Below are 18,589 nucleotides of genomic sequence, written 5' to 3'. Positions count from 1 at the left end.
AACAACCTAATAAAAGTCAAAAGTTTCAAGGAGAGTTCCTAAACTCCCGTAAATGGTAAGATAGTTGTATTATTGAGGAAACTAAATCTTATAGGTTACCTTTCTAGTACCTCGGAAAATAAAGTTAACACTAGATATTATGTCACATTACCCAGACTGTTGTATTATTTTGTTTCCTTGATAATAAGGAATTAACATGCAACAGAACATTTTTAAACCAATCTACTTTCCATTGAAGAAGGCTGAAAGCATCGTTTTTAATTTAAAATGTATTTTTCTTTTACATTTTTTTTATCATGAACCACGATAATAGGGATCTCAAGGAATTACACAAAACTCTAATAAAATGTTCCGGTAAAAAGCACCTTAAACAGTAAAGATTCAGTTCAAACAACATTTTAAAACATTTACTATTGACTGATAGGACTGTATACATATAACAATGTACAAAAAAGCACGCATGTTAAACTTTAAAGGAAAAGAAAAATCCTATCAAAACAGCCCGTTTGTAATTATTATTATTATTCTCTACAACAAAAAGGATTTAATATATTGCACCCACACCTTTTATAGACTACTAAATAAAGTACTGTGAAGTTTGTAGGTGTATTGAAAAGTCGATTTGTTTCTTTTATAATTTACATAAGCTAAAAAAACATCATAATTCTAGTGTAAACGATGTTATCATTACCCCTTGAAGTCAGCTTTTTTATAAACAACTGGTGTTCCTATAAAAAACTTAAATACAGGGTGAAACAGGAATTACCAGCCAATAACAGATGAACATTTGATGACTGTAACATGTAGATAATGCTTTGTACACTATACTATATTATGTATGAAATGAAGGAGTAAAAAAATAATACACATAATATTAAATTTTATTACACACATTCTTAGAATAATTACTTTGAAAGACACGAAGGTTTATCTAAAGCGTTGTTTTAGACGTATATGTTTTATTTGAAAAGGTTGCTTTCCTACTGATAAAATCTTATACGCGCTTAGTGGGGTTTGTGTTTTAGTCTAGGCATATATTTGCTCATTGCTATGCATTATATACAGAGAATTTAGTTACACAGAAACTCACTATATTCTCGAACAAATCTCCATGACAATCTCCAGCGACAGCTTAACATTTTACATCTCGAACTAATGCGATCAGATAGCCAATAGCTACAGCAAATCATCATGAACCGTATCAGCTAGCTAATAGTTATGTTTATTATCATTATCATTTCAAGTAATCCTTTGCTCATACTTGAGCATAAAAACCCAGCAAACAAGATAAATAAAAATTAGGAATTTAAAAACCTGCAAATAGGGATCGTAAAAAATCCATTATTTATTCAAACCACAAATCCATATTTTGACTCAATCAAATGTGTCATTGTTGTTGATGTTAATCAAGGACTACAAATTAGTTAATTTATGTAAAATAAAACAAAAAATAGCTTATAATACTAAATGATATGTAGAGTTTTAAAAAAACTTGAAGAGGCTCTGTTATTAAAACATGAAATTAAATAAGCATGAAACTAATCCAGAATCGAATGAAAACAACATAGAATAAACATACGAGATAAATAAAAAGTTGGGAATTTAAAAAGCAGCAAATAGGGATCGTAAAAATGGAAGCAAACAAGGCTGGAGATACTGTAGACATTATTTACTCAAACCATAAACCAGTATTTTGGCTCATGCTGTTACCTAGAATTAGGGCATTATGGGCACAAAATTAGATTAAATGTAAAAGTCAGTGGTATACAGTACTTTTACAAATCAATTGTAAAACGTATTTTTTAATTAAAAAGTAGCGCGTGGTCTATCATACTTTAAGAAAGCTAATCTAGTGTTTTCATTTAGCTACTAAATTTGCTATTTACAACTAGGTTTTTGCTGAAGTAAATTCAAACAAAGTTCAAGTTTAACATAACAATTTGGTTCCTGAATTTCAAGATATTTTATCCAAATAGTTGAAGAATTATCAAAACCAGATTCATCCCATAGAACAATACTATAAATCAAGACACATGGTAGTGTTTCATGCGGCCAAAACAACCTGCAGGACACACTGAGTGTTATTAAAATGAGTTATAGTTTAACAATTGCCTAATTTGATAATGGCTGGAGACGGCTTGAATGGGTAATGAAGAAAAACTTTAATATAAGTTTAACATAAATGTCCAACGTTTCGACAAGGTTTTGTCATCATGACATAGGGCTAATTTTAAGGTTTAATTACATCTGATATGTTAAGTAAATGGCTGCAAAAATTTGGCTACAATATGAAATTTCAAGAAAGGAGATTATTAGTGTTTCTTGACAATATGTCATCTTGCCCTTGTCTTACCATGGAAAATGACAAGTTGGTGTTTTTACCTGCAAATACAAACATGTTATACAAGTCTTAACCACTTGATTTAGACATCACTCAGGCAATGAAACTGAAAAATCAAATATGTCTGCTTAACTCTGTAATCGGTCAAAAGCAACTAATACAAAACTGCCTTGAGTCCTTAAATTACCAGAGAGATTAGTTTACTGGATGCTGTTCACTGGATTCAAATTCATGGATGGAGGTGGTGGATACATCAACAATAATGAAATATTTCTGCAATTTTGGTTTCTATTAAAATAAAATGGCTAAAGTCGGGATTGCAATTTGGAAGACGGTGTGCCATTTAAGAGTTATACATTTGTACATTGTATATATATGTGTGTGAATATATATATATATATATGTGTACTAATAATGATTTTTGTACCATACTTGCTAAACTTTTTATATTTTTAAACTGATATTTACTTTGATTTTTATTGTGTTTATTTTATATAGTGGGTAAAGTAAGATATGTGAATTCCATGTAACATTCACTCAAGAATAAGTATTTACACTAAAACCTATGTATTAAACTCGTATTTTGAAAATATGAAAACTAGTGTTTATACACAGGTGGTCTTTACACTCCAATCAGTGGTACTGGTTTCACACACTGGGAAATTCTTTTCAATAGAATTCAGCTAATGAAATTCACATCCAAATAATTTTGGACCCAATTTTTGCATAACCAAAAACATATTTTTAAGTTATATAATATCAAGGCACATTATCAAACTACAAAATATGATTTGATATGATGACTGAAATATAACTGCAAATAAAAATTAGATTTTGCAGGATTTCTGGTAGTATCTAAGAGTTAATATGCAATTTATATTTCATCACAATATAAAAAGGAAATAAAAAATGTTTAGATAAATGTGGATTTAACACTACAAATTACTAACAAAGATTTGATATGGTTTGTTTGTTTGTAGTTAATCAAAAAGCTACACAAAGGGTTATTTGTGCTCTGCCTACCATAGGTATCGAAACCCGGTTTCTAGCATTGTAAGTCTGCAGACATACTACTGTGACACTGGTGGGCGATTTGATATGAAGATATTGATATTATTGTTACAGTAAACCTTTCACAAAAATATCACTTAATTTTTACTTTTATCTTAACCCAAGAGTTTAAAAAACCTTAGCAAGTACAGAATATAACATCAGCAAAATTATTATGTATGCATAACAAGAAACATTAACAGTCAAGTTTTTAATGTGTTAAATTTTGAGCAAGTCAAATTATAATTCTGATTTAAAAAAAACTATTTCCATCCCTATAAATGTATTATGCTATGACAATATTTTTAATAAATGTCAACTGTACTAATAAGAATGATATTGTTTCCCAACTTATGGCATAATATACATAAATATATAAGAATTACAAGTAATTTACTAACATCTGTTTTTCTGAAGTTATTTACATGCCAAGAGATTAATATTACATTGAAGTGCCGCTGATACATCTTGCAGATTAATTAAGTCTTGAGGTAGAGTAAAACATCACTGATTCTTCAATCTTTTCAGTACTGCAGAGAAACTTTCAGCCACTAACAAGAAAAAATGATTTAAGCCAAAGATTTTCTCTCAAGCATTTGAAACATTAGAACTGTGCAACTGAAAACTACTTTCATATAGCAATAAAACAAATCATTAATCCTCTGAAAATACCATGTTAATATTTAAATTAATTTTAAATAATTTATAATGATAGTCATATTTTAAATTAAAAACTATACTAACAATTAACATAATTTTAAATCATTCATAAGAAACAATTATATTTTTAATTAAAAATTTCAATAGATGAAATCAAATTTTTGTGTGAAATACAGAAAATCAAGCACATAAAAAAAGTTAATATTATTTTTCTGGAAAAGAAAATTCGTGGTACTTTTCAAGATAAGAAAACCAAAATCAGATGAAACAAATGAAACATTACAGAACACCTGGGAGAGACTTTGTAAGTATGAGACAGAAGAATGCAATCTATGCTGTTAGATCTCTAAATTATCTCCAAAAAAAATTTAATTTAATCGTAAATTACAAATGCATATTTTTAAAGGAGAAAGCTGTTTAAAATTGTCAGTTTGTCATTATTGAGTATTTTTGCTGAAATTTGGCAAACTAAAATCTAATTCTGATTTTTCTTTCGTTAACAAAACAGTCCAAATTGTATTATATCTCTCAGCATTATCACATAAGTTTTTTCAATTACATAGCTTATTAAAAAATACACAGAACTTACTAAAATTACTGAGCTACAATTATAGTTTAATCATAAGGCATTCATTGAATTTTAATTTGATTCAGCTAATGTTCAACATGTCTTTAAATGGCAGAAAAGAAGATTGTAACACATGTATCACACCTCTGAAAGGTTAAGCTTGATGTAACCATTCTGTAATGGGTCCTTCCTCTCAAATATCGCTGTAAATTAAAATAAAATTATGTAAGTTTGCTCACTAATAGTTATTTACATATATTATAGGTTTGGTAAATAAATGTTAACTAAAATTATCATTTCAGGTGAATATGTAATGCAATTTGGTGCTTTTAATAATAATAATCATTAAAAATAAAACAAAATAATTCTGCAACCATAAGATTATCAAAATAGTATAAATACTTTTCCCTGAAAATAAATCACTAATAAACATAATATAATAACTAAAACAAACTAAAAACTCCAAGTTCAAGATTAATTTAATATCAGACAAAGCAGATTCAGAACTACAACAAACTAGCTTGTTTATTATGTCTGGACGTTTTGAATAATTTAATCAAAAAAAACTGTGTCTAACTGAATAAAAAATTAGCAATGTAAACTACATGAGATATTTTTAAATGTTACAACTTCGAAATTAACTGTTACTTGAAGTTTTAACAAAAACTAATAAATTACCAAATGCCATTGATAACCGTAAAATACAAGACACAAAATCTCCAAATCGTAATGTTCCGTCTTTTCTCATATAATGAAACACAAGAAGTGAGAGAGACTCCATGTTCAACTGAAATCCTGAAAAAGGTGATAAAAAACTGATAGCGGATTGACCAAAATTTAGAGAAATATATAGTGTGAAATTTCTAATCATCCTTACAAGCAAAAATAGTATTTTATTTCAAAACAAACTGCAAAAGGATGTAGAATTTGTTTCAATTAAACTCATTTATTCATTAAAAGTATCTAACTCTATATAAATCAAAGCTTTGTATTTTACATTAAAATATTTCAAATTGAATATGTTTTCAGAATATAACTTAAATCAGAGAGTAAAGTGTATTGTTCATTTGGTAAAGTTCACAAGAATTTACAATTTTCAAAATTATTCAAAGTCAGGAAATATTTAAACCTTTGTATTAAGGCTTTATTTTATATTATTTAACTTATATTTGAATTTCAGAATTACATGCTCAGGTTTGACAGATATTAAAGTTCTCCATTAATATTTTTGTAAACAAAATATGCTTAAGCAAAGAAGATAAAGGCTTACCTATGTCGAACAGGGCTTCTTTGAGCCTCTCTGCTCTAAGTATTCCAGTTGTTCCTTTGGTATGATTCTTGAAAGTTGTCTACAAACCCCAGTATAAGAAATTCAATCTTTGTAAACCATCTAAGAGAGCTAATTGTTTGTATTGTTTTAAGGGACTTTGTAACTCTATTACTATTGTTCAATATTTCTCAAATGCTTGAAAGTTACAACTATGTGAGCTTATTTAATATGTATAAGGAATTGAGTTTTTCTGTTGTTAAGCGCAAAGCTATACAATGGGCTATCTCTGCTGTGCCCACCACGACTATTGAAACCAATTACTCACTTTATAAGCTGACAGACTTACTGTTGAGCCATTAGGAGGCAAATAAATTAAGAATTTAAGAATACAAAGTTATTCAAACAGTCATTAATAAGAACAGTAACACTTTCATTGTTGTAAACTGGTTTTTAATATGTGTGATGCTTGTAGTTAAACATTGTTCAATAAATTCAAAAACAAATTTACACATATGGAAATTAAATCCATTCATTATTAGAGAAACACATGGTAGTTTAAAAATCAAGAAACTTAGCTAAAAGTAAACAATAAAAGTACTTAGTAGGGAGAAGCAAATCTAAGAATTCCCAGAAAGCCAAAACTGTGCCAAATGGATTTTAGCATAACTGTAAACTATTTTAAATTCCTTAAATTTACATTTCTAGAGATATCTTACAATTACAAAGACCCAATTTTTGATCACTCAAATAACAAAAAAAAGTGGTAAAGTTGTGTTACTAGTTCTAATAAATTGATCTAAGAGCTTCATATTCTGACAATAATTCTTAAATTCACATGTCAGTTTGTATAAGTTTAAGTAATTTAAAACTTTTCAACCTGACCAAAACAATTTTGTGGTGATTTTTAACTACAACAGAACTAACTTACCTGCCAATACTTAAGGCTACACATCAGATTCTTGTAATCAGTAAACTTCAATCGACCACTGCCGACTTTCTGTTGAAACGTTAAAGATGGTTTATCCGTTTGATAGAACTGGGTCATATCCTATTTTTATTTGAAATTTTAAAAATACTTTCTATTTATAAAAAAATTTAAAATATAGCCATTTATATATAATGTATGCAATCCAATCAAAAATAAAATAAAATCACCAGTCATTCATCCATATATTCAAGTGTAACAAAACTACTGACTTTATTTTATGATTACAATCTTGGTAATGCATGTACTTTCAACAATAATGTAGAAGTTTTGAGATACCTTTAAACCAAGGATATCCTCAAGACCCTCACCACCCCTTTATATTCAGTTTAATGCCTATTAATCCAGAAATGCAAAGCTCAACGTATACCTCAATAACCAAGCCCCATTCCATAAACTGAATGCTTTCCTACAGTGTGAAAAGTTTAACAGTAGGAACAATATGTTATGTTAAAGTTAATAATATGTAATAAGCATAAAAAGTTGTTTCACAGAAATTTATTATGTTATTTTACACTGAGAAAAAATACAATCAGCAAAAAGGATACATCCAGAGTGAGGACCATCTGTCGACACACTTCAAGATTAGCACAGCTTTTCACATAATCTATATAATCACAAGTACACATATCAGTGATGTAAAATTATGTCATAACAAACAACTTCAGAACTGTATCTCAACTTCAGAATTGTATAGTTTTTATTGTTTTATAATTTTGTTGTACAAACATATTCACATTAATGCTGATTTTTACACATAGGTATACCTTGGGGTTATTATAACTATTGGAATACTTTATCTGATTATATAGAGGTATTTTCCAATTTAGACAAAAATATGAATTTAACTTGTGAATTTGAGTATATTACTTTATTAATGTAGTATCTCTGGTACTTATAAAATACAATTTCTTAAATCCACAAGTTAATAATTTAAGTATTATGCTATATGTAACAGCAAATGCTACCTCTTAAAAAACGTGACAGAAAGAAAAATTAATATAATCACAAATATAGAATGCAGTTTTCAACAATAAAGGTATGCAAAGTTTAAAAGAAACATTAGTATTTCTAATATGATTTTTTTTCAGTATGGCTATTATTATTATTATTATTACTATAATTTGATAATTGTGTCACAAACATACCATTTGGAAGACACGCTTCTAGTAGTTCTTGAAGTTCAAATACATTCACCGACTTGTGCTACAACATTTTAGATACATATACGCTTCTCAATATGACAGAAACCTATATATAGTTTTCCATTATCAGTAACAAAATCAACTTGGTTCAAGAGTCAAGAAACTATTGTTACACAATAATCACAGTAAATCTTTGAGTTCTATTAATCTTATTAATTTTCATCTACTCCATTTTAACAAACTGGTAATTTTCATAAACAAATCTAAACACAACTCCATTATTTCATAGTGAAATAGTAATAACACAAAATTCATAACTTGATGGGGTAATACAATACATAAAAATGTAGTGACAAAAATATAGACACATACCCATTAAAATTATCATTTCATTGCTACAGTGAAACCAACTTTTAACACACCTCTGCACTTGTAAAACATCGACACTATACAATGGTATCTTCCAACTTTAACAATTTCTATGAGGATGAAATATTTCAAATGTGAGACATCTCTAACTTCACTGTCACAACAAACTTCAAAGGCTTTTCTAAAATCATGAAACAGTTACCTCTCTCTTAACAACAAGTGAATGAGATATTTAAAGCCTTTTGACTTTATTGCTCTAGTGACTTATTATATGAATACCCTTATTAAATCCAAAAACCTTAAAAGACTTCATAACTTTTAATCAAATGCTTTGTGACTTCTATTTTCTATGCACATTTTAGAGGATGACCTAGTCAAAAGAACTCATTTTTATGTAGTAATCTTTCAGTATTACTAAAAAGATTTGGGTGAAATTTTTAGTGATATAACATATAGAACATTTACTCTTAAGAGCAAAGTGTTTAAAAAATACAAATTACAAGTAGAACACTTTTTGATTTGTTCAGGGAACATTATTTAAGTTCTATAACTAGAATCATGTTACTTATCTTTATTCTAGTAAACTATAAAATATTTCTAACAAGAATACTGTTTTAGAAGATAAAAAAACTCAGGCTACTGATATAATATAAATCACTGAGACAGTACTGATATTCAGCAAGAGTTATTTTTCCAGTTCAAACAGTATTGAAATTATTAAGAGAATGCAAACAATTTAGCAATATAGTAAATTAAAAAATGTTTGATATTATTTTACGATAATATCAACATTCTAAACACATGTATCAATGTTCGAATTACGAACGACAGTGTTCCAATTTAGAGTTAACTGGATTATTGAACTTGTAGGATATCTATAGCTCCTGGTGAAGCTGTAATAGTGAAATATTGAGCTAATAAAGTTACATTCTGGAGGTATAGGTCGTGATTTTATTTACATTTATAGAAATGTTTCATAATAAACTCCAGTTTGCATTAAACAAAGTTAAGAATAATAAAACAAATTTAGTGACTATACAACACATTCTACCTTTCCTCACCTCATCTGCCAGTTGCAAGAAAATAGTTTCATATGAGCTGACCTTACTATCAAATGATGGTGGAGCCTATAACAACAACAAATATGTTGTTCTACTTTACAAAATTATTCAGTTCTATTATGAAGCAAAAAAGAAATTTTCCGTTAATGGTTTTAAAAAAATTCAAATGCTTAAGTTAAAACTGAGTATTTTGAATCAAGATCTATACATTCAATATTTTTAAATCTTAGTAATAGATGCAAGTAATTTGCTTGAAACATTATAAAATGATGTTTAAATTGTCATTCTTTCTTTAAAATCTAGATAATATTTATAGTAGTGAAAGATTTAGAATTGTATGTAGGAGAAAAGTAACAAAAAAGCCAACATAAACAAACACAAATCCAAAGCTTCAATTCATTTTCTATTCAGTTTGATGGTCAATAATTTCTTTAATTCATTGATATTTTAAAAGATTGTATTTAGATATGCTTACTCCAACAATTAACCAATTAAAGCACAGTCTTATTCCAAAAAAAGTAACAAAATGTAACGTGTAACACATCTGCCTAATAATTAATTACAACATTATGAGCAAATGAGCAACGTTTTAATGTTAATCACATACAAGTATCTTCCCAACTTACTCTCAGATTTATAATTCACATTGCTAAAAATTACCTATGAAATCCTACGTCTTACTCTGTCTTATAAACTAACTTTTAACAATTAAATCTTGTTTTGAGAATCATCAAATACAAAATCTTATATAACCTAATGAGGTGTTGTGTTATCCAATACATATATTGTATCCTAGTAATCTATACAGTTGAACAAGTTGCTGTGTCTTTAACAAAATGTTTAGTGAGTTTACCTTCATAATGGCTGGTTTCACAGCTGCAGGTATACAGTCAAGTAATCTTAAAATATGTAAAAGTATTAATTAAACCACCTGTTTCAATAAAAAGCAAAATCAAAAAGCTTTAATAATCTTACGAGTTTTTAAAATAAATATCAGAGAAGAAAAGTTATTTGAAACTAAATCTTTGTTTCTATCCAGACAACTTCTAATACTTTTTTTAATCTGGAAGTCAGTCTTCCCATTCTTTTTTAAACTTAAAAAACATATGGAACATACTCAGTGGGAAAATTACACCAACTGTTTTGTACATATCATAATTTGAAGCATAGCAGTGTATGATATCATAAAATAAGAAATACTTTTATCTGTTTTCAAAGATATACATTTTATTTTAGTTTACTGAGTGTGATCTTAAAATATCCTTTTTACTCACAACAGAAATACATTTATTATCCATCAGTCAAATATCTATAATCATTGATTTAGTACTCAACGTGTGTTTTATACTAAGCAGCAAGAAAATGTGTTATTACTTACTTTAATTTGATCAACTTGGTTGAATAGACACGTAAAGTAAAGCTGGTTTCTTGTCCTGGTTCAAAGGTTGTTGGTATAAGTACATAACCACCTTGCTCAAGATGACATTTCATAGATATCTAGGTGTGTTACAAAAATATTTCATTAAAAGAATGTATATTCTATTTAAGATATTGTTCAAATTACTGTTCTTAGGCAAATCTATCATACAAAATAAAAAAATTAATTATAATACATTCTTAAAAATTTTTAAACACTTATGACTAAAAATTTCAGGTAACATGTCTACTTATATCATCCAAATATAAAATAATATATAAATATATATATACTACCTGTCTACTGTTGCTATACTGGGAGTTCACCAGTGACTTTATCTTCTTAAAAAATGATCTTCCTAGCATTTCACAAGAAGATTTGGACATCTTCAAATGAAAAATATCATCTTTTAATTCAAGCTGAATATTACAAACAACAACTCTTAAAGGAAGTCTATGTCAGTGGTTCCCAACCTTTTTCCAACTGGTTCTAATCCAAAAATGTAATGGGGCAGCTTCATACAATATTAACTTTTTTCAAATACATTTAAGTTACCTTGTATAACAATATACTTCAGTTGCTATATTTGAAAACACATTTTTTTTCAACCATCTTAGAGACTGGTTGAAATCTCCCTGTGGACAATTAGTTGGAAACCACTGGTCTATGTCATAAACTGAAATATATCCTTTTTTTAATTTTTTTTTATAACTTTTGTTCCAGAGTTTGCAGCTTCAAATTAATTTTTAAATTTTTATGGATAATTATACTAGTAATTTATAGTATAAAAATGTTAGTGTTAGATAAATTTATGTATTGTGAAATAAATCACTTTTAGTTAAACATATAATTATTGTGTGGGTGGATTTGTGATAGAGAATAAAGATAAGTAAACTTCAATATGGTAAGAGGATGATCAGGGATAAGTGGAATGGAATTTATAGGGTGTGATAACTGATAGGGCTAAGTTATGTTTTAAAATTGTGGGATTGATTGCAATTATCAGGAGGCTCAGAAAGACACTATACTTGCACAGCTTGCTTTTTTTTTAGGATAAGTTAGGGATAGCTATTGGGAAGACTGTGCTATTGGAGAAGAGGGAGATAACATACTAGGAGCAGAAATCAGTGAAGCAAGACAGGGAATGACTGGAGTTAGGGTAAAGGCTGCTTTGGGCAGGAGGGTGCTTGACTTACAAGGGTACCCAGTAGTAAAAAGTTAAAGCTATAGAGACAGATCCATTTAATATTCATGTTAATGAATATAAATCTTTAGGTGTTTGAAACAATGAACAAATTAAAAAAGAAACTGACGGTAGTAAGGACTCTCTCTTGTTATATGTACATACTCATCTACTTATATTTAGTGGAGAGCACGGAGAGACTAGGACTATAATTAACTGGCCAGGTGCTAAAATACAGTACATTATAGGATGTATTGACAGTTTAGTTGCTGGTAAAAGAGAGCATTCTCTTTTTGTAGTACATGTAAGAGCAAATGATATTAGAAATTATGAATCAAAACAGCTGTTTGAAAGTATATAGAACTCTTTCAGATCTCTAAGGACAGAAACAGACATGTGATGATGATTGGGAAAACAGTGACACAGATATCAATAATGCTGTAAGAAATGATAATACACATGATGTAGTGAATGGGGACAGTGATGATGATGATAATAGCCAAGGGGGCATGGCTGATACTGGTCATGAGTGGGTCATTGATGATTATTATGAAAATTATATCCCAATTTGGTGCCCAGCTTATGTCAAAAGGCCTGGCCCTGTGATTCCACCTTTGCCTGATGGTAACCACCCCGTAGATTATTTCTACTTGTTATTCCCTCAGGAAGCATTTGAGCTTATTTTTGAGATGACTAACACTTATGCCCTGGAGTTCTTTGATAATCCAGTGGACCTCCTTGAAACTTCTTGCTACAATGATTGGGTTGAGTGTACTACAGATGAAATCAAAGCCTATGTTGGCTTGCAGATAATGATGGGATTGTGTTCCAAGCCAAGGATTAGTGACTACTGGGAAACTGGGGGTATAGCACAGTCCCCCAGTTACTGAGATGTATTATCACACAATCGTTACCAGCTGATCGATTCGTTCCTTCATTTTCATGAAAATTCTCAAAGGGTTCTACGTGGAGAGGAAGGATATGAGCCTTTGTATAAAATTGCTCCATTCATGAACATTGTGAAGCCACTGTATAAACAGTATTACATTCTCAACGTCATGAACTTACAATTGATGAATCAATGAGGAAGTTAAGGGATGGATATAGTTTCGTCAGTAAATACCAAACAAACCCCAACTCCTGGCATGACACTGAAAGGGTCAACTCCCTCTTGACAATCGATAATAATGGCTACACTCAGAAACAAATTCGATCCAAGCAGTCAGAGACTGGATTTAGGGATCTGAAATTACCAAATATGGCCTGCAATTACAATGCTTCAATGGGAGGAGTTGACTTGTTTGACCAGATATGTACCAGCTACCCATATCGACACAACTGCAAAAAGTGGTATCACGCAATTATCACTTCATCAGAGTGGCAGCACTAGTCAACTCCTGCATACTGTATATAGCTGCCAACCCTAATTCAAAAATAAAGCCACACTCATTAAGGGAAAAGGTGTCAACAAAACTCTGTGATTGTATTCCTTTGTGAAAGGGAGGAGGTTGATGGATAACTCAGAGGATAGGGAGGAGCAATTGACAGTGCATCACTTTCCAATGCCTTTTCCAGAACCTAAATACAAGCCTAACTGTGTAGTGTGCAGTGAAAGCCCTTCACATCCAAAGAGGAAGCAAGCCAAACAGGGATGCATGAATTGTAAGTATGAGAGGGGGCATGCTTGCCCATGTGTCTTCCAGACTGCTTCACAAAGTACCACACGGTCAAGCATTTCAGACATCAGAAAAAAAAGGTAGTAAAACTACATTATTTTTCTTATAAAATGTTGTGTTTATAGTTTTAATGTTCTTTTCTAACATTTGCAGTGCATATATGTGCATTTTATGGTGATTTAGGGATTTTTCACCAGAAATTCTGGCACTGAAGACACCTTTCCATTGGAAAATTCTGCAGTTAAATGGTTAATATAGATGGGAACCCACTCAATACAATGAATGAATAAAAGAGTCTTGGCTTGGTTGCTAGTAGTAAAGCTAATATAATTTGTGTATTTATAGAAATATTGGTTACAAGTCAAAAAGAGGTAATTATCTCCTTATCAGGATATTGACTTATTGGAAAAAGTTCAGAAGAGAGTTACTAGGATGATTCTAAAGATGGAAGGGTTATCTTATATTAAGATCTCTTAACTTATTTTCCATGGAATCAAGGAGATAAAAGCCTCTCATTTCTTTATGCTATATTCTAAGAATAAGAGGATGAGAGGACCTAAGTTTAATATTTGAAAAAGACAGGCTAGGCTCTATTTAAGACAGTTACATTTTTGTAAGAGGGTGATTGACTTATGGAATCAGTTACCATCAGTAGTAGCAAATGCTAGCAATTTATATGAATTTAAGAAGGGGAATAGATGATAATTAAAATATGGGTTTAAATTTTCCCTTTAATCAAGGGTGAGTATACAAGGACAAGCCTGAAAGGCCAAATGGCCCTTTTGTTGTCTTTATGTTACATTATATTAAAAGTCAAAAACAACCTCATCAATAACATGCAGATATTGTCTGGATTTTACTAACCTACATACAATCTGACTTGTCTAAAGCAATGTGTTGAATAAAAATATGTTTAAAACATAATTTTTATACGTGCATATTTTATACCTAAAACACTTAGTGTGTAATTCATCAATTTTATTATGTTACAATTTAAAATTCTCAAGCACCTGTATATAAAGTACAACATTCTCAACTGTTCTTTACTTTAGTATCCTTGCTCACCTGATAGAGACTAAATCCAATTACTTTGGGCTCAAGAACAGAATGCTGGTTGAGAGAAATCAAAACCTCTTGAGTGTCTGACAGAATCAGCTGATATTGTGGATTTGCATGAAAGGTGTCTGAAAAGTTTATTTTTTAGTACAATCAATAAATATACCTGTTAAAATTGTCTGTAGCCTCACTACCAAGATAGTTAAAATAACACACACATTAGTACACAACTACAAAAGAATATGAAAATTCTGAATGTACAAAAGTATTGTTAATTTGCAGTCTTGAGTGTGAGTTAAAAAACTAGATTGCAAAACAAATAGACATAAGTGTTAATAATAAACGAGACATTACTGGTCTCCTATTCTGTTAACACAGCAGATAATCATGTTTAATATGTAAATTACCAGCAACACCTAGCTCATAAGGAAGTTAAACTAACTCATGTCTACTATTTTGTGGTAAAGACTAATTTTTTCCATGTCATTGAAGCATCTTTAATTACCATGACTTCTAAAGGCAGAGAGGATTTTAAGTTGTATCTACATAAATATTGAATAAAAGTCTAAAGAGGATATAATTTAATTATATGGGCCATTGGTTATGCCAATTTTTGAGTACTATGCTCAGTCCTGGGCTCCTTACCTTAGAAAGAACTTGAATCATTGAAAAATGTTCAGAGGAGGGCTACTAGGATGACACCTGGGATAAAAAAGTTGTCAAACAAGGATAGGTTAAGATCTCTATACTTGTTTTCTCTTGAGAAAAGAAGAAATAGAGGATGTGAGTGATGTGTTGTCAAGGGAATTGATAATGTTGATGCATCTTCTTTTTCCATACTTGATGGTGAGAATGGTAAGACTAGGGAACACAAATACAAATTTTGGCAGGGTAGGAGTCATATTTGGAATAGATTATCTTAAGATGTGGTAGATGCATTTAATTTAAGGGAGTTTAAATTTAAGGGAAAGCTTGATAAATATTTGAATGATAATGGCTGGCTTTAAGTTTAATTTAGTGGATCGGTCCCTTATTGTCTTTTAAAGGTATTTATGAATATAAAATGGAAATTTAATCAAAATTCACTAGCCGGTATCTCATTAAAATTCCACTTCCATGGTTAAAAAAGATTTCTCCATTTGTAATAACACAAATGAAAACTTGCCTGCATTATTTCTGCATCCACCAGCAGATACTCCCCGAAGCCAGTGTCCATGACAAAGCTTCATGTGCCATGGGGTCTTAGTTCGAAAAGTGGGCTCATCCTTACTGGTTTCAGTGTCGAGATATACAACTTCTAATGTGGAAAAAGTTTTCACAAAGTCTTGATAGTTCATCCTAAAAGAAATAACACAAGGAACTATTTACAACAAATACATGATGCGTTGTATATATCTTCCTAATTATGTCAGTATCCATATATATATATATATATATCTTTACAAAATAAAAGTACAATGACACTACTATATATATATCTTTACAAAATACAAGTATGATGACACTACTATATGTATATATATATATATATATAGCATCACATGTTATAAGAGTGAATACTGCATAAATTACTTTTGTACTTTTCCTAATATACAGATATCAATTAAATAATAAAAATAAAAAGACTTTCAAAATAGAAAAAAAACAGTATGTGAAAGATGACATGCTCCACTCACCAACTCAGAATGTGTTGTTTGTACAGTTAGACAAATGGGGAAAATGTCAAACCGTTATGAGGCCCCAGGTATGAACTGGCCTAACCAGACACCATGAAAAATCCCAGTAGGCCCCCTTGGAAATGTATATAGTTTTGTTATTTTTTTGACAAACTTGTGGGCCCCTTCTAGCTTTAATCCCAGTAAAGTTTTAAAGCCGAGCCCATCCCTGTGAGGCCCTTCCTTCATTAAGATTTTTAGTGTGTGTGTGTGTGTATATATATTATGAACCATATACTTGTATTTCAGGAAGTTTTTTTTTCATAAGTTAATATTTCCTGATTTTGTTACTATTACCCTTAGTTATATTGAGTGCTAGTATAAATAAATGCAAAGCAGCATAGATTTTAAATGTCATGAATAATTTTGTACCTTAAAACAATCAGTATTCCACTCACCAGAACTCTCCATCACCAAATGATCTGTACATTATTATTTGTTTTTCTTCTGATGAAACTTCATTCCACTCTGATGAGCTAAAAGAAAACTAATGGTTTACATTTTTGTTGTTTCATCATGAATTTATAATATATCAAGACAGCTAGAAAATAGCTTGAACTTGTATTATTGTTCTCTGACAACTTGAATAGCACATAATGTATGTATTTTTTTTACCTTGGTTGTCAAACATTCTGAAAGTACAACAAAAAAAACTAATACCTTCAGAACTCCTTGATAACAACCATAACATACTTACTTTTCAGACCAACTTCCCACATAGTCTGAGCTGGTTCCAAGTGGATTTCTCAGTCTTACCAGCTGAATTTGATCACCATTCACTAGCTCTACCTAATGTGGAAAAAAAAAAAAAAATTGTCAATACGAATGATTTTGTTTTGAATTATAGCTAAACATAACATAAATGCAAAAAACATATATAGAATAAAAGTAGTTATCTTAATTTTTTAGTTAAATCTTATAAAGTCTTAAAACATATTCACAATTGTTTACAAATCAGCTATTTATTACAAAGAAATAAAAATTACAATTCATTTTGTAAACCTTACTTGAGTACATGTCTTTTTTAATGTACTTTCTGATGGATCTAGCCAAATCACAAATCATACATTTAGTTTAAGTCATTTGTAAGTTTCTAAAACAAATTGAGTCAAGTCACTGACTTAGTTATAGTGTCATTTCAAACACTTCAAGAAATGTGGCTATTTTACTTATAATATCATCTTAAATCCATATAGAAGAGCCATTAATTTAATTATAATGTCATTTCTAACAAATCTATCCTAGTAAGTGCTTTAGATATAATGTCATTTCTAACAAATCTATCCTAGTAAACATTATAACTAAAGCATTATTTCTAACAAATCTATCCCAGTCAATGCTTTAGTTATAATGTCATTTCTAACAAATCTAACCTAGTCAATGCTTTAGTTATAATGTCATTTCTGACAAATCTATCCTTGTAAATGCTTTAGTTATAGTGTCATTTCTAACCAGGGCAGTAATAGCCTTTTGGGGGCACTAAGGAGAAATATTTTTGTAAGTCACAAAAAAATACTAATTGCATTATTTCCACAAACCAAAAATATATGACCAGAACAAATAATATTCAAAAGGTAATTTTTATTCATAAACTACTACTACTGCATCAGTATCTTTCTCAAATAATGCAAACTGTAGTGTGCTGCACTTAGCAACCATTATATGCACACACACTGCACGTGTGCTTACTGAGAACTTGTTACTGCAATTGTTAAATGTCCCACCATTAATGAATCATGTGTTGGATTGATTTCACTTGCAATTCTAAAACAGGCAAAAATCAAAGGTTCAATGAAAATGATAAAAAAACAATCCCATTGAGTTGGGAGCCTAGTTCAGCCACTGTTTCTAATCCATTTAGGCAAGTCACCAATTTAGTTATGAACTTATACAGAATAATATTCTGCTTGAAAAATTAACTGTATTTGAACCATTGCTTCTTACATAAGAGAAAAAAAAAATTCTCATTTCTAACATTTTACATGTCTACTAATAAATGCTGTAAAAAAAGGTGTTTTTTTTACTAAAAAAATATTTATTTCACTTTATAAAAATATATACACTAAAAATAAAACCTTTTCAACAGCCATAAT

At 29.7% G+C, this 18,589-nt stretch overlaps 1 protein-coding gene across 1 annotated transcript in view; it reads right to left on the bottom strand.

The window, feature by feature from the left end:
* Nucleotides 1–3,079: 3,079 nt before the first annotated feature.
* The window catches only part of LOC106458680 (calpain-C-like), a 47,863-nt gene continuing 32,353 nt past the window's right edge, over nucleotides 3,080–18,589 (bottom strand). The window contains exons 6-21 of the mRNA XM_022385372.1: nucleotides 18,572–18,586; nucleotides 17,194–17,285; nucleotides 16,895–16,972; nucleotides 15,947–16,119; nucleotides 14,791–14,909; nucleotides 11,163–11,252; nucleotides 10,828–10,946; nucleotides 10,303–10,348; nucleotides 9,450–9,515; nucleotides 8,023–8,080; nucleotides 7,423–7,481; nucleotides 6,818–6,886; nucleotides 5,890–5,968; nucleotides 5,298–5,414; nucleotides 4,764–4,822; nucleotides 3,080–3,942 (exon numbers count right to left, since the gene is read on the bottom strand). Of these exons, the coding sequence (XP_022241080.1) occupies nucleotides 3,916–3,942; nucleotides 4,764–4,822; nucleotides 5,298–5,414; nucleotides 5,890–5,968; nucleotides 6,818–6,886; nucleotides 7,423–7,481; nucleotides 8,023–8,080; nucleotides 9,450–9,515; nucleotides 10,303–10,348; nucleotides 10,828–10,946; nucleotides 11,163–11,252; nucleotides 14,791–14,909; nucleotides 15,947–16,119; nucleotides 16,895–16,972; nucleotides 17,194–17,285; nucleotides 18,572–18,586 (1,266 nt within the window). The 3' untranslated portion in view covers nucleotides 3,080–3,915. The remainder of the gene's footprint in view (nucleotides 3,943–4,763; nucleotides 4,823–5,297; nucleotides 5,415–5,889; nucleotides 5,969–6,817; nucleotides 6,887–7,422; nucleotides 7,482–8,022; nucleotides 8,081–9,449; nucleotides 9,516–10,302; nucleotides 10,349–10,827; nucleotides 10,947–11,162; nucleotides 11,253–14,790; nucleotides 14,910–15,946; nucleotides 16,120–16,894; nucleotides 16,973–17,193; nucleotides 17,286–18,571; nucleotides 18,587–18,589) is intronic.

The sequence above is a fragment of the Limulus polyphemus genome, unplaced genomic scaffold (genome assembly GCF_000517525.1).
Source record: "Limulus polyphemus unplaced genomic scaffold, Limulus_polyphemus-2.1.2 Scaffold24, whole genome shotgun sequence".
NCBI lineage: Eukaryota > Metazoa > Arthropoda > Merostomata > Xiphosura > Limulidae > Limulus > Limulus polyphemus.
This window is presented reverse-complemented; position numbering and strand designations above follow the sequence as displayed.